Source organism: Schistocerca serialis, chromosome 4 (genome assembly GCF_023864345.2).
Source record: "Schistocerca serialis cubense isolate TAMUIC-IGC-003099 chromosome 4, iqSchSeri2.2, whole genome shotgun sequence".
Classification (NCBI taxonomy): Eukaryota; Metazoa; Arthropoda; class Insecta; order Orthoptera; family Acrididae; genus Schistocerca; species Schistocerca serialis.
Window position 1 is genome coordinate 17,069,244 of NC_064641.1, and position 27,705 is coordinate 17,096,948.

Genomic DNA, 27,705 nt, shown 5'->3' on the forward strand with positions numbered 1-27,705 from the left:
AAGAACTAAATCTTTCTGAGCGATCTCATTTTTCTCTTATTTTTCTCGTATATTATTACGCCCCCTGCCAGGCACTTCAATGTGAAGTAGAGAGTAGTCACGTGGATGTAGATGGTCATTTTTCCCTACGCAATCAACAAAATATTTCCGCTTTCGGAGAAAAAAGTTGATGAGGATTGAAACACGTATGTTATGTAGCAGCGATGGCGAGGCATGACAATCTCTGACCAGAGAGTTATTTATCGTTGCTAGTCTGCGCTTGACCGCGCGAGAGTTCTGTTGCATGTAGGGAGTCAGTAGTAGTAGTTGCTAGTTGCTCTCAGTCAGCGCTAGTAGCGCGCAAGAGACAGTCGGAGTTGTGTGTGAGGAGTCGGCGGGCGTCGACATGGCCCTCTGGTCAAGATTCAGGAAGAGGTATATTTTTTAAATAAGGTAATGAAGCAGCATTGCGCTCATCTGATAATGTAATGCATCTTAACTGTAATTAATTTGTTCAAGAATCGCCCCAATAATAATTTTGAATAATAAATTTGAATTGAAAGAAAGTCTCCCATGCATTTCCTTAAAGAAAAGTTTCACTTAAATTCAAAGTTGCGCAGGGCCTAAGATCGACATTTCGGTCTATTTGCATTTTCATTGTCACTGAGATTTCATTATCATTTAATTGTCTTACATTTTTGTGGGCAGCTTACACTTAGTTCAGATTGCTAGTTCTCATTTAATTGTCATTGTCAATAAATTATTTTATTTGCTGGGAGGTTACACTAGGTTCTATTCTCGTTAACATTTAAATATTGTCTTTCAAATTTCTCTGGGGAGGTTACAGGATAGAAGCAGGGATAGCGTTCATGATGCCATTTTAGCAGCTATGGCTACAAAAGTTAATAAAACAGTCAAGACGGCTAGGAGAGCGTTTCTGCTATATAGAGCAGATAAGATGTTCTTAGCATCTCACTTAAAGGCTGAACTGATGTCACTTAGTTCCAGCAAGAGCGACGTAGAGGAATTATGAGGAAAGTTCAAGCAGATTGTAAATCCTGGTCTCGGGAATTATGTGCCTAGTAAGTGGATAAAGGATGGAAAACTTCCACCATGGTTTATTAACGAAATTCAAAAGTTGCTGATGATGGACTACGAAGATAGATACGAGAAATTAGGGCTCGTATGAAGGCATACAGACAGTCGTTTTTCCCTCGCTCTATTTACGAGTGGAACAGGAAAGGAAATGATTAGTAGTGACACAGGGTACCCTCCCCCCAGCACCGTACGGTGGCTTTCTGAGTATTTGCGTAGAATAGGATGTAGATATAGTTTCTGCAAAAAGCTTGTGTTTTAATGACTGCCGGCCTAGCTCATCATATCCAGGACGCTCCTCCCGCTGTTTCGGGATATTACAAAACAAGCTGCCTGTTTTTGAACCAATCAGTCCTCATTTATAATGTCCACTGGTTTTGTTCGTTTCTTGATACTGATTTTGTGTAGGACTTATCGATTGTTTTCGCAATTATTATTCATAGTTTGTTCCTGTCTCCTGTTCTTACATTCCCTCGCCCCTTACAGGCAAGAGTGAGTTCTCACAGTTATAATAAGCCACTCTTCATCCATCAAATTTATCAAGCGCAGCGTCAAATGTGGTCACTTGTCTTGATATACCACTTCAAGTTATCTGTTTTTGTGTTTTCAACGTAAATTTCTATACGAGGTGCATTCAAGTTCTAAGGCCTCCGATTTTTTTTCTAATTAACTGGCGTTACTTCTCGACGTAGTCGCCCTGCAGACGTACACATTTTTCATAATGCTGACGCCATGATTCCATGGCAGCGGCGAAGGCTTCTTTAGGAGTCTGTTTTGACAACTGGAAAATCGCTGAGGCAATAGCAGCACGGCTGGTGAATGTGCGGCCACGGAGAGTGTCTTTCATTGTTGGAAAAAGCCAAAAGTCACTAGGAGCCAGGTCAGGTGAGTAGGGAGCATGAGGAATCACTTCAAAGTTGTTATCACGAAGAAACTGTTGCGTAACGTTAGCTCGATGTGTGGGTGCATTGTCTTGGTGAAACAGCACACGCGCAGCCCTTCCCGGACGTTTTTGTTGCAGTGCAGGAAGGAATTTGTTCCTCAAAACATTTTCGTAGGATGCACCTGTTACCGTAGTGCCCTTTGGAACGCAATGGGTAAGGATTACGCCCTCGCTGTCCCAGAACATGGACACCATCATTTTTTCAGCACTGGCGGTTACCCGAAATTTTTTTGGTGGCGGTGAATCTGTGTGCTTCCATTGAGCTGACTGGCGCTTTGTTTCTGGATTGAAAAATGGCATCCACGTCTCATCCATTGTCACAACCGACGAAAAGAAAGTCCCATTCGTGCTGTCGTTGTGCGTCAACATTGCTCAGCAACATGCCACACGGGCAGCCATGTGGTTGTCCGTCAGCATTCGTGGCACCCACCTAGATAACACTTTTCGCATTTTCAGGTCGTCATGCAGGATTGTGTGCACAGAACCCACATAAATACCAACTCTGGAGGCGATCTGTTCAACAGTCATTCGGCGATCCCCCAAAACAATTCTCTCCACTTTCTCGATCATGTCGTCAGACCGGCTTGTGTGAGCCCGAGGTTGTTTCGGTTTGTTGTCACACAATGTTCTGCCTTCATTAAACTGTCGCACCCACGAACGCACTTTCGACACATCCATAACTCCATCACCACATGTCTCCTTCAACTGTCGATGAATTTCAATTGATTTCACATCACGCAAATTCAGAAAACGAATGATTGCACGCTGTTCAAGTAAGGAAAACGTCGCCATTTTAAGTATTTAAAACAGTTCTCATTCTCGCCGCTGGCGGTAAAATTCCATCTGCCATATCGTGCTGCCATCTCTGGGACGTATTGACAACGAACGCGGCCACATTTTAAAACAATGCGCATGTTTCTATCTCTTTCCAGTCCGGAGAAAAAAAATCGGAGGCCTTAGAACTTGAATTCACCTCGTATTGTTGTATTCACCAACATACAAGTTGGCAGGAAGCGAAGACCCTGGGGTGGTCACAGGGTGTTTACACTGAGGTGACAAAGGTCGTGAGATACCTCCTAACATCGTGTCGGACCTCTTTCTGCCCAGCATATTGCAAGAACTAGACGTGGCATGGACTCAACAAGTCCAGCTGAGCCATGCTACCTCCGTAGCCGTCCATAATTGCAAAAATGTTGACTTCGCCGGATATTGTGCACGAACTGAGCTCTCGATTGTGTCCTATAAATGTTCGATGGAATTCATGTCGGGCGATCTGGGTGGGCTGCGCGGGATTACCCGAGCGGTCTCAGGCGTTGTGCCCGCCAGGTGGCCGAGCGGTTCTACGCGCTATAGGCTGGAACTGCGCGACCGCTGCGGTCGCAGGTTCGAATCCTGCCTCGGGCATGGATGTGTGTAATGTCCTTAGGTTAGTTAGGTTTAATTAGTTCTAAGTTCTAGGGGACTGATGACCTTAGAAGTTAAGTCTCATAGTGCTCAGGGCCATTTGAACCATTTTGAATCAGGCGCTGTAGTCATGGACTGTGCGGTTGGTTCCGGCGGAGGTTCGAGTTCTCCCTCGGGCAAGGGTGTGTGTGTGTTTGTCCTTAGGATAATTTAGGTTAAGTAGTGTGTAAGCTCAGGGACTGATGACCTTAGCAGTTTAGTCCCATAAGATTTCACACACATTTGAAATTTTTTGATCTGGGTGGCTGAATCATTTGCTCGAGTTGTCCAGAATGTTCTTCAAGCAAATGGCGTACAGTTGTGGCCCAGCGAGATGGAATCTGTGATCCATAAATACTCCATCATCGTTTGGAAACATAAAGTCCATAAATGGCTGCAACTGATTTCCACGTAGCCGAACATAATCATTTCCTATCAGAGATTGATTCAGTTGGACCAGAGGAACCAGTACTTTACATGTAAACACAGCCCACACCGTTATGGAGCCACCAGCAGCTTACACAGTGCCTTGTTAACAACTTCATCCATGGCTTCGTGTGGTCTAAGTCACTCGAAACCTACCATTAACTACTTGTGAAATTGGGACTCATCTGACCAGGCCACAGTTTTCCAATCGCCTGGTGTCTAACTCATATGGTCATGAACTCAGCACAGGCGCAGCGGGAGATGTCAGTAGTGGGGCAAGGCGGTTTCTACCCCAAAGTACTGTTATCCTATATGGCGGTCGTGACGCAATTACGTGGCGCCATGTGACGTCAGCTGATCATGCAAGTGCCATTATCCAAAATGGCAGCTTTTGGCGGGAAGATGGGTCAGTTGGGCTACCTCTACTAACCTAAGAAAATGGTGGGAAAGTAAGGGCACCTCCACTAACCTAAGTAATTCTTCCTAGGAACCGGACATAAGTCTTTACTTAAACAATTAGAACCAGTACCACAATCAAGTGTGTTCACCATCCTCCTGGAAAATGTGTGTGAATTTTGCTCTAAGAGCTTACTCCTGTAGCTGAGGTGAGTTAGTATCGTGTCACCCCCACTGGAGACTGCTCATTCAATTCAATTATAATTTTTATAAATTTGGCCAGCCGGAGTGGCCGAGCGGTTCTAGGCGCTACAGTTTGGAACCGCGCGACCGCTATGGTCGCAGGTTCGAATCCTGCCTCGGGCATATATGTGTGTGATGTCCTTAGGTTAGTTAGGTTTAAGCAGTTCTAAGTTCTCTGATGACCAAAGAAGTTAAGTCCCCTAGTGCTCAGAGCCATTTGAACCATTTTTTATAAATTTGTTTAAATTTGCTCAAATTTCTTTAAATTTCTATAAATTTGTTTAACTTTGATCAAATTTGTTTAAATTTATTATCTACCCACAGCTTTAGTGTTGTGTTACTGCCACAAGAGGCTGTGATATAGGTGGTCCATGTTCTAGTAGCTGTATTACATGCACTCATTCAGCTCTGGACATATGTCTTTATTTAAGCAATTAGAGGCAGTACCACCATCATATAGGTAAGAAAAGGGGTTCACTACACTTTCAGACACCTAGTTTCAACTACTTTTCAAGGTCACCCAACCATATTTCCTACACACATTCAGGGACGGATGTCACCCAGTTATTTACGCTGGTACAAAAACTCACCTTGCCAGTAGTCTAGAGGGGGGGGGGGGGGCGGGAATTGATGTGAAAAAGGGATCAGCCTGTTCTGGGCTGTTGGAGAGAGGAAGGAGCGTACTTTATTTATTTTTTGAACAATTTATTTAGCCACAGATTTCACCTAATTTATTTATTTATTATGCTGATGCAGAACACTCACTCTGCCGTGCTTGGGGTGACAATATACAGTTTACAGACCTGGAAACTACTTTTAAATAATGCATTATGCTGATATGCAGAGACGCAAACAACTCGTAAGTTACTCAAATAATCCAGTACACACCATGCAGACGTGCAAACTACTCGTAGATTACTGAAATAATGCATTCAAACACCTGAAAATAATTCAATGCACAAACACACAGTGCAAGTAAAAAAATTCAACTTGCCAGCCACTTGAACCCTGATTCTACTGGATGGAAATCCCAAGTCCACCTCCTAACACATAGAAACTGTCTACATGCGGTAGAGGAAGGTTAAGTTAGTGTACTTCATTTATTTTGCTTGGCAAGCTCACTCAATTATCCATCCTAATTACTTAATTAATCATAAAGATCGGTCCTAATTTCACAACTATATGCATAGCGCATGGTCGAAGTAGAGAGGATATAAAATGTAGACTGGCAATGACAAGGAAAGCGTTTCTGAAGAAGAGAAATTTGTTAACATCGAGTATAGATTTAAGTGTCATGAAGCCGTTTCTGAAAGTATTTGTATGGAGCGTAGCCATGTATGGAAGTGAAACATGGACGATAACTAGTTTGGACAAGAAGAGAATAGAAGCTTTCGAAATGTGGTGCTACAGAAGAATGCTGAAGATTAGATGGGTAGATCATATAACTAATGAGGACGTATTGAATGGGATTGGGGAGAAGAGAAGTTTGTGGCACAACTTGACTAGAAGAAGGGATCGGTTGGTAGGACATGTTCTGAGGCATCAAGGGATCACCAATTTAGTATTGGAGGGCAGTGTGGAGGGTAAAAATCGTAGAGGGAGACGAAGAGATGAATACACTAAACAGATTCAGAAGGATGTAGGTTGCAGTAAGTACTGGGAGATGAAGTTGCACAGGATAGAGTAGCATGGAGAGCTGCATCAAACCAGTCTCAGGACTGAGGACCGCAACAACAACAACATGCATAGCGCTGCACAAGGAGGGCTTAAAATCGCAAAAAGTAACTATACCATAAAGCTTGCGTTATCCAGCTGGAAAAAATTCGTGTTACCACACCAAACTTACTCAAATATCTATTCTAATTACGTAATTAATCACAAAGATCCGCCATAATTACACAAATGTATGCACAGCATAAAAAAGATTTATACCACTCGAAACCAGCAACAGAAACACTCAAACTCTACCCAACACCTACAAGCTAGGGGTAAAAACGTCCAACTGACTAGATCCTGGTGTTGGACAGAGACGAATTTAAAAAAAGTGTGTTACCTGCGAGAGTATAGCATATCCCTTTTTGACGTCAGAGACCACTACACACACACCTACTAAAAAAAAAAAAAATCGCCCTAACCAAAGCCAAAACACGCTGTAACAGCTGATGGAAAGAAAAGCATCACAGTACTGGGGGAAATCGTCATCCTAAAAGACTGCATTGTCATCCATGTACAATCACAAACTATGAGATAGAGCTGCTACACTGACAGTCTCGCGGCCCGTGTAGCCCCAGCTGCCAAGTCTCGCTGAAATGCCTCGCGGCGCCGAGGCGAAAGTCCTGCTTTTCCCCCAAATGCATCCTGTTCGTCTAAAAGTATACTGATGACCGATAGGTTTACAGTTAACAGTCGCAAGTAGACAGTGCTTTAAATCATATACAGAACACGTGGCTGTATATGAGTCGAACGAAGACTATGTCATGCAACTGTTGCATCCTGACAGTGGAAAAATTGACCAGCAGCAACTTCTCCCCCTCTAGAATCCATCATAAGTCTACCATTAAATCGTACCTCGTCACAGCTCCATCTCAATCGATCATCAGCTACTGGACATGCTAATAATACCTCAAACACCAAATATTGACATGAGTGAGTCACAGGCATATAAGAATTGAATCCAACAAAGAAAAAAAAACAATAATTGTAAAAGAAGACAGCAAACAGGATGGACTGACTGATTATACATAGACATAAATAAATGAAACTCATTAAAATTTTGTCATAAGAAATTACCTACTTTTGCCACAGCAAACAATGTACCATTATACATTAGGCTCATTACCGACAATGAGACTTGTAACTTTGCTGCTGTTGGTCACTGGAAACAGAACTAGATAATTCTATAGAGACATAAAATTGTTGCCGGCTAGCCGGTACAAACAAAAAACAAATGTCTGCTGCTTTCCTGGGGACTCACTACCTTTCCCTGTCACCGCTGCTTGGTTGTTCATTTTCAGGAGAGGACTGGAATCCCAGAATGCAGTACAAAAACAAAGGCTTCTCCAGCATTCGAAGAGGTCCTGGACGCCATTGGGTCCCGGGGGAAGTTCCAGACGAGGCTAAACATCGTCTTCGTTTGCTTTGCCTCATGCTTTGATCTGATGAGTGTCAACATGTTCTACCTGGCTATGCAGACTCCTGATCACTGGTGCTACGTCCCTGGCAGGGAGCTTTCCAACCTTTCGATTGAGGAATGGAAGAACCTCACCATACCGAGGTTTGTAGCAGTAAATGTTTTAGCTTTCATCGATCGATTCTTGGTAGAATGTTTTATACAGTATGAATGGAAACACACACAACTTTGATGTAAAATTCTACAGTATTTATTATTTTTGCACAAACCGATTTTCGGCTCTTATGCAACCGTCAGGTACAAGGATAAGTACGTGCTGCAGTGAAATTTTGTTGCATAATGTATTTTAAACTAGTGCATCTAGAAAGCATCTCCATTTCCGGACATGTAAAATGTAAACGTTAGGTTTAATAATAAAACAAGAGGGATTGTTTCAGTGTAAATGCTATGTAACATTATTTATCTAAGATAAAATAAAGGAAGGAAGACGAACTATCTCGAAGTAGTTGGAACTAACAAACATATATCCATCAGCCTAAGCTTAGTACAGAATGACCAGATGCAATTCCCTTATTCGCCATTTCTGACTGCAGATACTTGTCATAATCCCAGCCAGGACATGTTGTAAATTACCCCCCTCCGCTCTCCCTTACTCACATGCTCCATTTTCCTCTCTTTCAGTTACATAATTTCTCTTCTTGTGAAATAAAAAACATGTTGTATAATCACAACTGCTTCACTTACCTGCTTAATTTCTCTACTCTATCTTATCTGTTTGTAATTTAGGAACTGCTAAAGAAAAAATAATTTTGTTCAGGCACACCTTTCGAATACGTATTGTTCAGTTTATTCCCTTCTGTGAACAACTGTTGTAATTTGTTTATGTTCCATTAATTACTGTGTCACATATTTTATCTTAGTTATTATTTACACTGAAACAAAACAAGTTGTTTTAATCCTAAAATCTAATGTTAACATTTTTCAACTCTGGAAATGGAGATACTCTATAGAAGCATTAGTTTAAAATATTTGCTCGAACAAAACTTCACCGCAACAAATGCTTATCTTTGTACCTGTAGATCACGTATCAGACGAAAACCTATTTGTAAAATAAATAAGAAATATTGTAGAATATTACACCAGCATTGAGTGCGTTTTCGTTCATAATTTTGGCTTTGATCTACTACAACTGCCTAGTACTTCAATGGAAGTTGAAACACACTAAGTACAGCTTGTTATACATGTGTGTACAGCATAAGATGAAAAAAGATGGCAAAGACCAATCTTGGTTTAATGTTACCATTCACAAAATGTAGTGAAAACAGAAAGTGTTGTACTTTCAATTTGAAAAATAATAAACAGATAGCGCAACTTGCTTACCTATAATACGGGATATGTGCAAAGCGTGCAACTACATTCACTGTCAGATCTTGGAGAAACATCTATCAGAAAATCGAGCGAAGTTACGACTGTAGGACACATTTTAAAGGCAATGACGGATCCAAACTTAAAGATGTGTGACCACCGTACGCACAAAAGTAAGCACTACCAGTACTTAAAAGCAGTTTAGACTACTCATTACGAAGAGGGCTCCAGGAAAAATTTGTATTAGAAACCACTTTATGGGGAGGACAATCAAGTGTCAGAGACATTGTTTATAATAACAAAAATAACACTCAGTAATCACTCAAATTATCATAAAAATTATGACAGTCGAAAAGTCGAGATTGAAAGGGCATTTCCAAAAACCACACATCTGTATTAATGTGCTTTATTTCTACAATTTCAAAATTTCACTCAGTGGTTTGTATTCTTGAAAGATAAACTTGAAATGCGTCTATACTGCCGTGAAACCGGTAGTTGGGAATAAAGTCCCTACATACAGCCATGCGGCTTTTGGAAACACCTCGTCATTGTTGACTTTTTGATTGTTATAATTTTTATGACAATTCGAATGGTTATTGAGATTTGACTGTTGTTGGTATTGTCACACAGAAACTTCTATTAGTTTTGACATTGAATACACTGTGAAATCTGCACCTTTTTAAAGCTTATCTTTACCGAGAATCTCTCAGTAAGAAAACCGATGCACAGAATCTATATCTACATCCATACCCTGCAAACCACTATGAAGTGCAAGGCAGGGGACACTTCCGGTTGTAAACGTCTTAAGATGTTTTAGTTTTCCATTGACGGGAAAATTAGTCATCTTTAATTAGTCTTCTTTTGTCTTAGAACTCCAACATACGTAGTGGGTGCAGTTAATACCAGATCCCCAAACTTTGAACGTAGGGTTTAGAGGTATAGTTGGCTTTTACCATTTTGCCAGCGGCCTGGGACAGAGGTGGGGATGGGTTGGTGGGTGGGTGGGGTGGTGGAGTTAAACACACAAAATCCCTCATACGACTGCACTCAGTATTACGTAAAACATGCACTTGGGCCAGAATATCTTATGACCGAGCGCCTATACCTCACGTACCTGTTTCTTGTCTGCACTTGTTCTCTTGATGCTGCATCAACCAACTACAGTTTCATCCTGAAATTGTTTATTTACTAATTAGGTGCAGTTCAGGGAGCATACACACAGCGAGGACCACAAATATCTGGTGAAGATTGTATATATTATACCAGTACAACAGGATAATGTGAGCTGCACTGTCCACATAAAACATATGAATCGGTCCGTGCACGACAGCTAGCATTTCAGAGAGTCATGTCTCAGGTTCTGTTGATCACAGAGACAAGGGGTCAAGCGTTCTGGATAGTTCTTGGCCTAGTGACCATTTGTATACCTATAGGAAGGACGGCCAAGCTCTAGCTTCTTCTTCTTATTTTCGTTTTGGCCATTTGAGGACCACGTTGATTCGCTTCTGTTTCGTTTCTTCTGATCTTTCTCCTTGTCCAATATTCTTTCATTCGCGTACTTTGCATCTTTCTTCGTTCTTCCGCCCATGATGATTCTGTTCTGTGTCTAGTTCTGTTCTCTAAACCTGTGAAAGCCTGCATTTTTTACTTAAAAATTACTCTATTGTATTTCCCTGATTCCTACATTCGCATTTCTTCTAGATACCTTTGCACCTCTTGGATTCGGTGTACTTTGGTTCTCTTGCTCACCAGAAACTGTATTATTTGCTGTGTTAACCTCCCCTGATCCATTCTGAGGATGTGCCTTTTGTTCTTCGAGGTCCCACTGTCCGCCTGAGAGTTTTTCGTTCCGTCAGTTCTAGTCTCTTACGTACTCCTGTTCTTACCGGGTTAAGTCTTTCTGCTGCATATAAAACTATTCTGCAGCACATGGCCAAATTAAAACATTACACACTTCCTCCAGTCCAGACAAACTGAGCGGTTGGTTCTTCTGCATTCAGTCTGGTCCAGGATGGATGTAAGGCAGCTTATAAAAGGACCATTTGTTCATGGGCACTTCCTGAGATAATCCCAATAAACCATGATTTTTCGGTACCAAAAGTACGAGTTGTGGCAGAGAAACTTCAGTAACACGTATTAATGACAGTTCGTCGAAATTTTCATCATATGTTCTGAAGACGATGATGTCGGGGAACCTTGAAACATTGATCAGTATGACAGTCAGTTAGTGGGATACAGAGGGTCATAGTTACGTACTTACACGTGTACATTATGCAGTAATATCCGACGTGAGGCACAAATGTAGTTTTGAATGACGTAGTGAACACATGGCGAAGGTTCTAGCGCCATCATAATGGTTCTGAGGTCACTAGACGATGCTTTTAACCAGTATTATTTCACCAATAAAACTAAATGATCTGTTGTCTCTGTATAAAAGGCACTTCGCGCTTGTACAAATATGCGCAAAGTGTTACTGCAATGACAAAGATAGACCAAAAAGAGTCTTAAAATAGCTAAAAAGAACTTAAAATGACTGCCAAAAATTATATAAAACTGGGAAGATTCCAAACTAAGTGAAATACTTTTTTCTTTTTTAAGGTACACATCATAAGCCGGGCGTTTTTGATGAATTACGATCGATGCGCAAAGAACAAAAAAAAAAGTAAATCAAATGATTTTGTGTTAACTTATTTGTTGTTTGTATGTGTCAAAGTATAAAAATTTGTTGAAGCATATCAGTGAACTATCAAAGTTTCGCTGCCTTAGAGCAATGGTTTTGTATGAGCAGCACACCTAGTTGTAGCAGGGGAAAAAAGGGTGCCAGTGCAGGAATACTCATGTTGGAACACGAAAGATTCTGTTATGTTCCTCTTTAGAAGACTCTGTCAGAAGATGTGGGGAACCAGCTGGCTCAACCGTCGTTCCGCCTTCCTCATAAAAAATTTTGGCATGCGAACATAATCACGCACTTTTGTGCTGTAAGAGGGTTGCAGAAAAACGAGATGGCAGTTATAAGAGTCGAGGGGCACGAAAGGGAAGCAGTAGTTGAGAGGGGATTGAGGCAGGGTTGTAGCCTATCCTCGATGTTATTCTGTCTGTATATTGAGCAAGCAGTAAAGGAAACAAAAGAAAAAACTGGACTAGGAATTAAAGTCCAGGGAGAATAAATAAAAACTCTGAGGCTTCTCTGATGACATTGTAATTCTGTCAGAGACAGAAAAGCACTTGGAAAAGCAGTTGCAGGGAATGGACAGTATCTTGAAAACAGGGTATAACATGAACATCAACAAAAGCAAAGTGAGGATAATGGAATGTAGTCGATTTAAATCAGGCGACGATGAGGGAGTTAGATTAGGAAACGATACACTTAAAATTTAAAATAGTAGAGGAGTCTTGCTATTTGGGAAGCAAAATAACTGAGGATGGTCGAAGTAGAGAGGATGTAAAATGTAGACTGGCAATGGCAAGGAAAGCGTTTCTGAAGAAGAGAAATTTGTTTACATCGAGTATAGATTTAAGTGTCAGGAAGTCCATACTGAAAGTATGTGTATAGAGTGTAGCCATATATGGAACTGATATATGGACGATGAACAGTTTAGACAAGAAGAGAATAGAAGCTTCTGAAATGTGGTGCTACAGAAGAATGTTGAAGATTAGATGGGTAGATCACGTAACTAATGAGGAGGTACTGAGTAGAATTGGTGAGAAGAGAAATTTGTGGCACAACCTGACTAGAAGAAGGGATCGGTTGGTAGGACACGTTCTGAGGCATTAAGGGCTCACCCGTTTAGTACTGGAAGGAACCATGGGTGGTAAAAACCATAGAGGGAGACGAAGAGATGGATACAGTAAGCAGATTCAGAAGGGTGTAGGTTGTGGTAGTTACTCTGAGATGAATGGACTTGAACAGAATAGAGTAGCTTGGAGAGTTGCATCAAATCAGTCGTTGGACTGAAGACCACAACAACAACAACGTTGTGTTCGAACATCATGAATTATCTCGAAGAGAATGGTCTATTGACACACAGTCAACACGGATTTAAAAAACATCGTTGTTGTGAAACACAACTAGCTCTTTTCACACAAGTGTTGCGTGCTATTGACAAGAAATTTCAAAACGGTTGTATATATCCAGATTTCCAAACTGGCTTTTGAAGATGAGCAACATAAGCGGCCTTTAGCGAAATTGCCTCCTTATGGAATATTTATGTGACTGGATTCGTGATTTACTGTCAGAGAGTTCACAGGTCGTAGTAAATGACGAAAAGTCATCGAGTAAAACAGAAGTCACTTCTGGCGTTCCCCAAGGTATCGTTATAGGCCCTCTGCTGTCCCTTATCTAATTAACTATTTAGGAGACAACCTGAGCAGACGTCTTAGGTTGTTCGCAGATGATGCTGTCGTTTATAGTCTAGTAAACTCATCAGATCAAAACAGATTGCAAAACGATGTAGAGAAAATATGTGCATGGTGCAAAAGTTGGCAGTCAACCCTAAATAACGAAAAGTGTGAGGTCATCCACATGAGCGCTAAAAGGAATCCGTTAAACTTCGGTTATACGATAAATCAGTCAAATCTAAAGGCCGTAAATTCAACTAAATATGTAGGAGTTTGAATTATGAACAATTTAAATTGGAAGGAATACATAGAAAATGTTGTAGGGAAGGCAAACCAAACGTAGCGTTTTATTGACAGGACACTTAGAAGATGGATCACATCTCCTAAAGAGGCTGCCTACACTACGCTTGTCCGTCCTCTTTTGGAGTACTGCTGCACGGTGTGGGACACTTACCAGATAGGACTCACGGAGTGCATCGAGAAAGGTCAGCACAGAGCAGCACGTTTTGTAGTAGCACGAAATAGGCGAAAGACTGTCACGGACATGACACAGGATTTGGGATGGACACCATTAAATCAAAGTCGTTTGTCGTTGCGGTGGAATCTTCTCACGAAATTTCAATCGCCAACTTTCTCCTCCGATTGCAAAAATATTTTGTTGACGCCGACCTTTATAGGGAGAAACGATCGTAGTAATAAAATAAGGGAAAACAGAGCTCGCACGGAAAGCGAAAACGGTTCGTTTTTATCTTTTTCCAATATCCGTATAGCCGGATGGGAATCTGAACTTCCGTCCTTTCAAATGCAACCACAATGTGCTAAACATTGTACCATGTCACGCAGTGGGCAGTCGGGAACCTCTTCATGAGGAAACAAACTACCTGTTACAAAATGTCAAGAAGTACGTTTTCAGTTACTTTCCTTTTTTTATCATTCTGTTGACGCGAAACCTTCAGACACGCACCAGTCGGTCAGGTTGATAAGGAAAAAGATAACGCTAAGGGGCGGTGTTGACGCAACGACTTTGCGAGTGGCATGCGGGTATTTCGAGAAAATCTATTATCAAGGCCCATAGAACAATCCAAGTCGAAACAAAATATCGATATGAAAGCAGAATATGGCTAGACATTGTTGTCCATAATCAGTAATTGTCGAACGGTAATTGTTTATCGTATATTAACGTTATTGGAGGAAGAACAGAACAAAATGACGCTAGAGTGTATTATCTCTGACAGAGGCACGTCCACGAAGCTCTCGCTAAGTTACGGGATTAATATTGACGTAAGAGTTAATTTACTTAATATTACATTTTAGACTAGTGCATTTACTTCTTCGCTAAGCTATATATTGAAGGTTTCGCTTTTCTGAGTGTATTTAGATCGACAAGAAAGTATTTTGTAAAGGCCGATAGTCGTTAGTTTTGTTTACATTTTAGGCGTAAATTGCGGGTGAGTGTAGGTACTTTTTTTTTTTTCACTAGACCTGGCGGTTCAAAGTTAAATTAAAAGTGTAGGTAGTCAATTAGAACTTTCGAAAGTAAGTTTAAAAGTTTGTTTACATTAGCGTTTAGTTACGTATTAGTACAGGCTACGCAATTTCAGTGATCTTGTGCCAAGTTATTCTCTGCTTTTGTGTAAATTTTGTGTAAATCGTTTGTGCAAGTTTTTCTATCAAAGCATTTGTGACCAATGTAGTGGTTGCCGTAGAAACCTGAAGGAGGGGTGTTCTGTGAAGACAGTAGATTGTGGTTTAATTGGGGCGAATGTAGCGGCGAGGAAACAGGGCTAGATAATGAGGCTCTTCCATGACAATGTAGGTTATGTAGAAAGGACAGAAAAAACGCTGAACGGGAGGCAAAGATTTGTGCCCTTAAGGATGAATTAGAAAACGCCGGTTTGTAATTATGTAGGCTTAGGGAGAAAAACGAGATGGAGTGCTGGGAAAAGGTAGCAAGCAAATGGTGGAAAAGGGAAACTGTTCAAAAAACTTTAGAAATTCCGTTAGAAAATCAATTTGACTTACTATCTGAACAAGTATGTAACTGGAAGTAGGTTGAGGCAGAATATTAGCTTAAAGAAAAAAGGCGGGTCTGGATCAAATCAGAGTAGGAAAAGAAGAACTCTACTTTTAGGTAGCAGTCATGGGAGGGACGTAGGCCAGCAGTTCTAGGAGAAATTAGGTAAAGTGTACCAGATCTTAAGTTTTGTGAAACCAAGTGCTAGCCTTAACCAGGCAAGAGAAAACTTAGGTCAGGTATGCAGGGACTTTGAGAAGGAAGATCAGGTAAGTATAGTTGGGGGAGCAGGAAACAGCTTCGCTATGAATCTAGTATATGGTACTAGGAGTGACCTCTTAATGTTGATGCATTAAGTTGTTCTGAAAGAGGTCCTGATATTCAACAATAAAAGCGGGTTAAAAGCTGTTAGCTATCTGGGGGAGCTAACCTTGAATTATTGAGCCACTGTTTCACCAGGTACCCAGTCTAGCTTACCAAATTCCCAAGCAGACTAACACTAATTAAAATCTTTTAGTAGTCATCCTACGACAACCGGTGATATATATATAATAAGAGAATTTAAATATAAAGAAATAAATCAGTTTATATTTGGATATTTATTTCAACATTGATCATTGTCCCGTTAAAACTTCTGCATATTAAACTTGATTCATAACTAGACTGGTGCCTTATTTAGGATTGTGAAAATGTGAGTTTGTAATCTTACGGAACACATCAAATATGGAGCCAAGATTGCGAGACTGCATACAACACTACATTCATAAAATAACACACGAAGAACGTTGAAACATATGCAAGAGGAAATTAACCACAACCAACCGATTCAATTTTCACCCAAAGAAGTTACGTTCGTAGCACAATCCTGTCCGTCATGAAATTACCACACATAGGTATACTAAATTCATACTAACTCGATGTGAAATCTTTGCGAAAAGAATAGCTGAGGGCTACTTTGATGATTACACTACATGCTTCACGTGGTCAACTTGGTTTACGCAAAGAGTGTAACTCCACAATAATTTTGATAATTATAATAAATTACATCGAACCACAAACAACAAAAGAAAAATCTCGAACTGGTTACTATCGCCTTACTATTAACCTGATGGGTCAAACAATTGTATAAGCACGTGGTACTGGTCTCACGAAGTACACCCCATGTGGGCTGAACATAAAGAAAAGTTGCTATATTGAAAAATATTGTGAAGACGAGACGTTATAATCTCACGCACATTGGAATTTAAGATTGATGATCTTAGTTAGAATTACAGATCATCCACACGTGGTTCCACTTTACTCACAAAGTAGTGACAAAGCAACTACTGGAAGATATTCTGAACCTCACACTCGAATTACATTGCGTTGCAATTTAAGATAACGTTAGATATTTTAGATCTAAACCTGAAATAAAGGTGATTAAATTTTCAGTTAGGCTGAACTTAAGAAATCCATTGTCCTACGGACTTAGCAGAGACGTGCTTAGCCCGAGATCTTACCACTTCAGACGCTCACCACGGACTGACTGCCGTGGGCCCTTACCAAGGGTGCTTCTAGATACAAAATGGAAGTGACCAGAGATGTAGCTTCCTATACCAACATGACAAGGGACGAACAGGACCATACTAAGAATAGAAACCTCTTTGCTTTTAGAAAGCATAGCTACCTGTTGGTCCTACTGTTCTCTAGCAGACAGGCTTGTCTGCTACCATCAAGCATGCAACTAGAAATACATTTGCTCATTCATGCTTTCACACAGAGGGGAAGGGGAATGACAGTATCTTATACAGTATGTAAAACAAAGCGCATGTAGGTTCCGTATGAGGCTGTGTGACATGAATTACGTATAAACTGTGTTTTAAAGTGTAGTGGTGTGACAGATCATTCTTGATCATGTGTAGAAGTAACACGTTCCACTGCTCAGTCTCCCCCCAGATAGTCAGAAACACCACAGTAAATTTAGAAGTGGAATGATGCCATAAATGACAACAGTTTTAAAAAAATTAACATGAAAGGAATCCAACAGGGACTTTTCAACCTGGACAAAGTAGGACAAGGAACTGGGCACACAGATGTGGTGTTTGTGGAGGTCTTTCAGCGCCATGATCGGCCATAGGTAAACACTGCTGTAAGGTGTGTAAACACTGAGCTGAACAGGATGTGCCAGACACTGGCAAAGTCCCACATGAGTGTTCTTCCAGTTGATGCTGTTGCTAGGGGGGATACACAACACATGGCCTGCACCTAAATAGGAAGGGGAAAGGTAAGTTAGTTTCTCTGTTAGCAGAAACTGTAAGGGAGGGGGGGGGGGGTGCACAGTCACACAAGAGATGATCCCTGTGGTTAATGGGAACAGGCAGACAGGTTTTCTAGGTTGATGCCAATGTCCAGACAGACAATAATCAAGAAAAATAGAATAAAAGAAGCGTCATTAACAGTAAATAGGGATAAAGCTAAGGGTAGTGTCAATTTACTTCATAAAAATATCAGGGGAATAAAAAATAAAATAGATGAGCTGTTAGTGAGTTTAGATGATCTTAAAAATAAGAATGAGGTTGATATTCTTTGTCTGTCTGAACACCATGTAACTGTGGGGATGGAAAGTGTCAGTATAAATGGGTGTAATTTAGCATCTTACACTTGCAGATCGAGCATAGATAAAGGAGGAGTTGCCATTTACACAAAACAAGGGGATAAGTACAAAACTGTAGAAGTAAGCAAATTTTGAGTCGATTAGCACTTTGAAGTTTGTGCATGTAAACTACAGCTAGATAATGTACTGTTGTTATTAGCAACAGCATACAGGTCACCATTAGGAGAATGGCAGCTATCCATAAAGTAGTTTGACTCCCTATTACGCTGTCTGTCAGACAAAAAGAAGAAGTTATTAATCTGTGATAATTTCAGTCTAAACTTTCTCAGCAGTTGTGATAGTAAAAGTGAACTACAAGTGTTATTAATCACGGATAGCTTAGAATCAGTGATCAATTTCTCTACATGTATAGCTCAAGACAGTAGCACTCTAATTGATAATGTATTTGTGCAGCAAGAGGATGTAAAACTAACACATGCTCTCCCTGTGATAAACGTATTGTCGGACCATGATGCACAACTGATTAATTTACAAAAATTAGCAGGGTATACAGTTCAGAAACTAATTAAAAGTGTAAGGCTGGTCAATCCGGTATCTATAGCACACTTCAGAGAAAGTTTAAGAAATGTTAATTGGGGAGATGTGTATAATGAACCAATTGCCAATGATATATACAACATATTTCTTGATAAATTTATAAAATTTATATCCCTTTTTGAACACTGTTGCCCCAAATAAAATTAATAGATGTAACACCAAACAGTTTTCAAAAAAGGCTTGGTATTTTCCCAAACGGGCTAACAAATGCCATAGTCTAGCTTCTCTACAAAAAATGGGACACCTCACGTCAATAATTACCAGCCATTATCCTTGTTCACAGCATTTTAAAAAATTGTTGAGAAAGTAATGTACTCAAGAGTGGTTAGCAACTTCAGCAGTAATGGGATACTTAGTAAATCACATTTTGCATTTCAAAAATGCTGTTCCACTGAGACAGCAATATACAATTTCACTGTCCAGTACAGAAATTACAATTCTATGGTATAAATGGAACAGCATATGAGTGGTTTAAGTCATACCTACAGAACAGGAGGCAAAAAGTTTATTTGGTTTAAGTAATTTAAGGAAGCTTCCCCTTTCATCTAACTGGGGTGAAATTACTTCAGGTCTTCCACAGGGCTCGATCATGGGTCGCCTTCTGTTCTTGATCTGAAAAGAGAGACTAAACAGAAATTGTTTACTGATGATACAAGCATCATTACTAGTAAAAAATATCCAATAGAAAATGATACAAATAACATCTTTGGAAAAGTTATTGATTGGTTTTCTGCGAATGGGCTTGCTCTGAACTTTGAAGAAACACAGTACACCCGATTTTCTATTGCAAGGAATGCAGTTCCTTCAATAAATATAACACATCAGCAGAAGTCAGTAGCCAGGGTAGAGCATACTAAGTTTTTGGGTGTACATCTAGACAAGGATCTTAATAAGAAAATTCATATTTTGTATCTCCTAAAGCGACTAGGTTCATCAACTTTTGCTATCAGAATAGTTGCTAAGTTAGAGGATATAAAAATTAGCTAGCTAACATTCTTTGCATACCTTCACTCTATGATGTCATACGGAATACTATTTTGGGGTAACTCAACACTCAGGCAAAAAGTATTCACTGCTCAAAAAGAAGTGGTTAGAACAACGTGTGGGGTTTGTAGTCAGTACTGCTAGGGAACGATATACACCACAATTCATGATATAATTGAGAAATAGATAGCGAATATTGCAATCCGATACATCCAGTAATTACCGTAAGAACGACGGAAGACTTATCCTGTATGCTCGAGCTGTTAATCATTTTATTGTATCCCAGTGGGATCAAATGGCTCTGAGCACTAAGGGACTTAACATCTGAGGTCATCAGTCCCGTAGACTTAGAACCACTTAAACCTAACCAACCTAAGGATATCACACACATCCATGCCCGCAGCAGGATTCGAACCTGCGACCGTAGCTGCAGCGCGGTTCCGAACTGAAGCGCCTAGAAACGCTCGGCCACAGCGGCCGGCTTGCCGCCTACAGATCACGTCTCGAGCGTGATAGGAAGACGTACACTTCACGACAGTCTCTAGCCGGCAACTTTTATGAATGACCCACCTTGAATTTCAGGCATGACAAGACGTTCCCCAATGTACCTTTAGGAGGCAGTTTGCTTCCACGACACAATGAATACAAGTGTGTCTTCGGGTCCATGGGTGTCGAACCCCTTACTGATGTTGATCATTTACACCATTTTCGAACGGAATAAACGTTTGATCATTTAACACTTGTTGCCTGATGAGCACCTCCACCGTCTCCAGAATGAGGTTTAGCTTCTGTAAAGTTTGGAAGGTAGGAGACGAGATACTGGCAGAAGTACAGCTGTGAGTCGTGCTTCCGTAGCTCAGTTGGTAGAGCACTTGCCCGCGAAAGGCAAAGGTCCCGAGTTCGAGTCTCGGTCGGGCACACAGTTTTAATCTGCCAGGAAGTTTCACCTCCACCGTCTGATATAGAGGGTGGTCCACTGATCGTGACCGGGCCAAATATCTCACGAAATAAGCGTCAAACGAAAAAACTACAAAGAATGAAACTTGTCTAGCTTGAAGGGGGAAACCAGATGGCGCTATGGTTGGCCCGCTAGATGGCGCTGCCATAGGTCAAACGGATGTCAACTGCGTATTTTTAAATAGGAACCCCCACTTTTATTACATATTCCTGTGGTACGTAAAGGAATATGAATGTTTTACTTGGACCACTTTTTTCGATTTGTGATAGATGGCACTGTAAGAGTCACAAACGTATCGCTCACAATTTTAGACGAACAGTTGATAACAGGTAGGTTTTTTAGATTAAAATACAGAACGCAAGTACGTTTGAACATTTTATTTCGGTTGTTCCAATGTGATACATGTACCTTTGTGAACTTGTCATTTCTGAGAACACATGCTGTTACAGCGCGATTACCTGTAAATACCACATTAATGCAATAAATGCTCAAAATTATGTCCGTCAACCTCAATGCTTTTGGCAATACATGTAACGACATGCCTCTCAACAGCGAGTAGTTCACCTTCCGTAATGTTGACATATGCATTGACAATGCGCTGACGCATGTTGCCAGGCGTTATCGGTGGATCACGATGGCAAATATCCTTCAACTTTCCCCATAGAAAGAAATCCGGCAACGTCATATCCTGTCAACGTGCGGGCCACGGTATGGTGCTTCGACGACCAATCCACCTGTCATGAAGTATACTATTCAATACCGCTTCACCGCACGCGAGCTATGTGCCGGACATCCATCATGTTGGAAGAACATCGCTATTCTGTCATGCAGTGCAACCTCTTGTAGCAACATCGGTAGAACATTACGTTGGAAGTCAGCATACATTGCACCATTTAGATTGTCATCCATAAAATGGGGACCAATTATCCTTCCTCCCATAATGCCGCACCATACATTAACCCGCCAAGGTCGCTGATGTTCCACTTGTCGCAGCCATCGTGGATTTTCCGTTGCCCAATAGTGCATATTATGCCGGTTTACGTTATCGCTGTTGATGAGTGGCGCTTCGTCGCTAAATAGAACGCGTGCAAAGAATCTGTCATCGTCCCGTAATTTCTCTTGTGCCCAGTGGCAGAACTATACACGACGGTCAAAGTTATCGCCATGCAATTCCCGGTGCGTAGAAATATGGTACGGGTGCAGTCGATGTTGATGTAGCATTCTCAACACCGACGTTTTTGAGATTCCCGATTCTCGCGCAATTTGTCTGTTGCTGACGTGCGGATTATCCGCGACAGCAGCTAAAACACTTACTTGGGCATCATCATTTGTTGCAGGTCGTGGTTGACGTTTCACATGTGGCTGAACACTTCCTGTTTCCTTAAATAACGTAACTATCCGGCGAACGGTGCGGACACTTGGATGATGTCGTCTAGGATACCGAGCAGCATACATAGCACATGCCCGTTGGGCATTTTGATCACAATAGCCATACATCAACACGATATCGACCATTTCCGCAATTGGTAAATGGTCCATTTTAACACGGATAATGTATCACGAAGCAAATACCGTCTGCACTGGTGGAATGTTACGTGATACCACGTACTTGTACGTTTGTGACTATTACAAAGGGAAAAAAGTGGAGTGTTTACTCATATTTCTTTACGTACTGCACGAATATGTAATAAAAAATGGGGGTTCCTATTTTAAAAAACGCAGTTGATATCCGTTTGATCTATGGCAGCGCCGTCTAGCGGGCCAACCACAGCGCCATCTGGTTTCCCCCTTAAAGCTAGACGAGTTTCGTTCTATGTAGTTTTTTCGTTTGATGCTTATTTCGTGAGATATTTGGCCCAGTCACGATCAGTGGACCATCCTGTATATTGGAACGATGCTTCGTGACGTAACATCTCCCTTCTAGGTCCGTACATAAAATACATTTGTTGCTCCAGTAATTCCTGTTATAACTTTTCTCAGACATCTGTCCGCATACCGAGTCAGAAATTTCATGTCGTCCGCCAGATACCTACATTCGTGCAGAAGACATGATACTGCACCCACTGCAAAGGCACTATTTCTCGTGGCGCGTTAGTCCGCGATTATGATTCGAATTACGATTGCTTGCGCTGCGAAGAATTTGAACCTGCTCCATCAACTCAACCACAGGGGAATGACCATTTACTACAAGCGTGTTCTTAAGCTCCCTTAGAAACGTCGTGTACGAGGACTGAAAAAAAAAATCACTATTAATATTGAGACTTTGTGTACTTAGGAAATATGTTCAGTTGCTAGAGCCTATCTCTGTCCAAATTTGCATTTTTGCATGTACTGGTGTTCAAAACATTTTGTGCATTTCACAGCGTAAACAGACAACTGTAGGTCGCAAAACAATAGCGTGTTAATATGACACGACGAAAAGTTCTTCAGTAATATCAAGAATCTCTCTTCTTGTCTGGATGTAATTATTTCGTATATTTATTTTTCCACTCTTTTCGGTCCGCAGCTCGTGGTCTTGCGGTAGCGTTCTCGCTTCTCGCGCACGGGCTCCCGGGTTCGATGCCCGGCGGGGTCAGGGATTTTCCCTGCCTCGAGATGACTGGGTGTTGTTGTGTCGTCTTCATCATTATCATTCATCCACATTACTGTTGGAGGAAGGCAATGGCAAACCACCTCCTTTAGCGCCTTACCTAGTCATCAGCGCGGGTCTCCTGCATCTTTCCCTACCTTCCTCGGAGTATGGCGCCTCATCATCACTGTTTTCGCGTCACATGAGTAAGCTGTGGGCTCCTCTTTTACACCCTAAGTTATGTCCTGCTTGTTACAGGGAAGGAGCCTCGTTCAGCAAGTGCCTGATGTACAACCGGAGTGATGTGACTGACTTCGGCGGCAGCAGGGAACCTGTGAAGTGCCAGCACGGTTGGGAGTATGACGACACGTGGTTCTCCCTGACGGTGACGTCACAGATGAACTGGGTCTGCGACAACCGGCAGGCCGTCAATGACGTCTTGTTCTACTCTCAGATTATTGGAGTGGCCCTGGGGTTACTGTTTGGCTACATTGGCGACATGTGCGTAGCTATTTTTTTTATTACCGGTTTCATCCACCATGAAAAGACATACTTATTATTTTCAGTACACAGGGTGTTACAAAAAGGTGCGGCCAAACTTTCAGGAAACATTCCTCACACACAAACTAAAGAAAAGATGTTTATGTTGACATGTGTCCGGAAACGCTCAATTTCCATGTTAGAGCTCATTTTAGTTTCGTCAGTACGTACTGTACTTCCTCGATTCACCACCAGTTGGCCCAATTGAAGGAAGGTAATGTTGACTTCGGTGCTTGTGTTGACATGCGACTCATTGCTCTACAGTACTAGCATCAAGCACATCAGTACGTAGCATCAACAGGTTAGTCTGTCAGCGTCAGAGAAGTTGCTGCTGTACAAGGTAACGTTGACCACGTCATTGTATGGAGAGTGCTACGGGAGAACCAGTTGTTTCCGTACCATGTACAGCGTGTGCAGGCACTATCAGCAGCGGATTGGCCTCCACGGGTACACTTCTGCGAATGGTTCATCCAACAATGTGTCAATCCTCATTTCAGTGCAAATGTTCTCTTTACAGATGAGGCTTCATTCCAACGTGATCAAATTGTAAATTTTCACAATCATCGTGTGTGGGCTGGCGAGAATCCGCACGCAATTGTACAATCGCGTCATCAACACAGATTTTCTGTGAACGTTTGGGCAGGCATTGTTGGTGATGTCTTGATAGGGCCCCATGTTCTTCCACCTACGCACAATGGAGCACGTTATCATGATTTCATATGGGATACTCTACCTGTGCTGCTACAACATGTGCCTTTTCAAGTACGACACAACATGTGGTTCATATACGATGGAGCTCCTGCACATTTCAGTCGAAGTGTTCGTACGCTTCTCAACAACAGATTCGGTGACCGATGGATTGGTAGAGGCGGACCAATTCCGTGGCCTCCACGCTCTCCTGACCTCAACCCTCTTGACTTTCATTTATGGGAGCATTTGAAAGCTCTTGCCTACGCAACCGCGGTACCAAATGTAGAGACTCTTCGTGCTCGTATTGTGGACGGCTGTGATACACTACGCCATTCTCCAGGGCTGCATCAGCGCATCAGGGATTCCATGCGACGGAGGGTGGATGCATGTATCCTCGCTAACGGAAGACATTTTGAACATTTCCTGTAACAAAGTATTTGAAGTCACGCTGGTACGTTCTGTTGCTGTGTGTTTCCATTCCATGATTAATGTGATTTGAAGAGAAGTAATAAAATGAGCTGTAACATGGAAAGTAAGCGTTTCCGGACACATGTCCACATAACATATTTTCTTTCTTTGTGTGTGAGGAATGCTTCCTGAAAGTTTGGCCGTACCTTTTTGTAACACCCTGTATAAGAAGTTAAATTATTTTTAGAATTTATGATTGGTTTTTCAATAGCGACAGATACGTAGTACATTTCACATATCACTACCGTTTCAGTCAATATAATAAGAGTGCATTATTATTATTATCGATGTATTCCTATATGTCACGTGCATTACACTGTACTTTCCCATTGTATCTTTTTTTCTAGGCTCTGTGGTGAAGTTAGTTACTTGTTTATGCTCCATGGATACTTTTTAAAGTGGTACTAGATACTTATCTTAGCAAAAAGAGGAAACCGAAAGCTAATTTTATTCTTACATAGAAGCTAAAGGTACTTAAGGGTTTACTTGGTTAAAAATTTTATTACTTTTGTACACACAGACATACACACGCACCTATCTTTCATACTTTTCTATAGTAAATATTGAGTTCAAGGAGCTGAAAGTAGATTAATGTTACACGTAATTGACCTAAGATTAAGATACTGCGGTACGATGTATTACATTGTGAAAGTGTGTTCTCGAATCAATTTTTTACTATTAATTTATGACACATTTCTACCAATTAGTATTCAGTTGTATAGGAAAATGTAATATATATCGTAACGATGTAAGATGTATTTCACAAATTTATTGGTCTTATTTGTCCTCTTATTTTCCTCGAGCAGTTTACAGCACATTTTTATTCCCAGGAAAAAATATTATTCTGAGTTTTCCATTGGTTTTTTCCTGCTATATTTAACGTCAAGTTTGATGATGCTCCATAATCATAACCAGAACTTTAGGGGACTACCAACTGATGTTTTCTTAATATGGATAAAAGGTTATTAAATGTGCTCCATGATATTAGTATAAACTTTAATTCCTGAAAGAGATTTTTATAATAAACCGAGTTACTATTTTTACTTATTACTCTGATGTCCCTTGTCTGTAGGATTGGTGGGGTTTAAGAGACCAAACTACATGGGTATCAGTCGCTCCATCCTATATGTGTCAAGCCGGGAAGTGTCCTCAGAGTGGAAGGACACAGAAGGCAAACCCTGATGAACGTGTTGTAACTGAGGATCAATAAAACCAAAAGATACGAGTAGAAGCAAGCAGAAGTCAGTGACGGGTAATCGGGAGAATGTGGGCATGTTGCTCCACTCAGAAAACTGCTGGAGGCACCCAAAACATGGCGTTTCCTCTCCCCCCATTATCACAATAAAAACTAGCAAAACAGGCAAGTTTATAAAACATCAGAAAAGACAATAGCACCAACGAGACAGTAAACCAACGATATATGAGTAAAAGAATAAGGTGGGAAGGGCAAAAGCCAGGCTGGATCACCGACCATCACCTGGGTCGGAGCAGGAGAGGGGGTACCCCTGCAACCCTTAAGTGACTGACGATGCCATTGTGCCCTCCCTCACAGAGAGGAGTAGAAACCAACTTTATGGGTAAAATGTGAAACCAGATCAGCCACTCTGACGTCATCCACTAACACCAGAGGCAGCGTATCTGCAGGTTTAGGGTTTGACGGTACAGTGGCCAGATTAGAGCGTTCCAGAAGGATGTGGACACCCATCAGATTGGCACCACACCGACAGTGGGGTGAATCCTCATGTTGTAGGCTGTGGCTGTGGGTCAGCCAAGTGGGGCCAATGTGAAGCTGGCAGAGAATGGCATATTCTCTGTGAGAAGCACGAAGGGAAGAGTGCCACATGGAACAGTGGCTTATTTCTTGCAGTTTGTTTGGAGAAAGCAGGGCACACCAATCGGTGCTCAGCTGATGGTGGGGAGTCGACTGCAGGCCAAGTTCTGAATCTTTAAACTCCAAAGTCGCTGTTCTGGTGGCTAACTTGGCCAACAGGTCAGCATATTCGTTCACTGGGATCCCAACGTGACCTGGGGTCCAGACAAAGACGACCGACCATCCATCTTGATGGAGGTCGGAATGGAGATCTGGATAGTTACGACCAGTGGGTTTCGGGGGCAGCGCTGGTCGATAGCCTGATGACGAGGTTCCAGACGCTTAAAACATTGCAATTACTAGCATATTCGACATTCATTTCACTTCAGGTGACAATTTTTAACCTTGAAATTTATACTGTTATTACACAATCCATGATATTATCACCTAATGTTAATTTAACAGTATTAATACGGTATTAATATCCACTTATGTGGTTTGGTGGCTCAGTGTTCGAGAGCTATACTACTGATCCAAAGGTCATGGGTTTGGCACCTAGTCAATCCCACAATATTTATCTGATACTTTTCACATTTGGAAGTGATTTGCATATACGAAATATGCGTAGTTGCACTGTGGTTCGAGGGTTCACGTTGAACTGTATATCACTCTATAGCTCAGTTCTATGGCCGAAGGATGTTATCAGCATGTGTGCAAGTGGGTGTGACGCGTATGTCCGTCCATGGTATGCTCGCTCTCACTGGGTTCTACAGATATATCTGTCCACAGCATTCTGTGGCTTGTAGCTAATGCGAGTGACGAGTTTAATGCCAATAGATATTGCACACTTAGGTGATAAAAGTTATGGGATCCGCCTAAGATAGATCGACTCAGACCTTCTTTTCACAGACGTAGTGGGGCATCTCGACATGGCAAGGACTCAACAAGTCGCTAAAAGTCCCCTACAAAAATTCTCAGCTGTGCTGCCTCCACAGCCTGCCCAAAATTGTCAAAGCGTTGCTGGTGCAAGGATTTTCTGCACGCAGTGACCTCTCGATTAAACCCCTTAAATGTTCAATGGGATTCGTGTCGGGCGACCTGGCTGGCCATATCATTCGCTCGAA

At 41.5% G+C, this 27,705-nt stretch overlaps 2 protein-coding genes across 5 annotated transcripts in view; one reads left to right on the plus strand and one right to left on the minus strand.

The window, feature by feature from the left end:
• The window catches only part of LOC126473439 (solute carrier family 22 member 7-like), a 555,641-nt gene that overhangs the window by 439,637 nt on the left and 88,299 nt on the right, over positions 1-27,705 (plus strand). For 2 of the 3 annotated variants that reach the window (XM_050100485.1, XM_050100486.1), the window contains exons 2-3: positions 7,540-7,799; positions 23,332-23,574. The exons of the other annotated variant lie outside the window; for it this stretch is intronic. In XM_050100485.1, the coding sequence (XP_049956442.1) occupies positions 7,540-7,799; positions 23,332-23,574 (503 nt within the window). The remainder of the gene's footprint in view (positions 1-7,539; positions 7,800-23,331; positions 23,575-27,705) is intronic. 3 annotated transcript variants of the gene reach the window in all.
• The window catches only part of LOC126473441 (solute carrier family 22 member 21-like), a 401,751-nt gene that overhangs the window by 183,896 nt on the left and 190,150 nt on the right, over positions 1-27,705 (minus strand). The gene's annotated exons all lie outside the window — the stretch shown is intronic.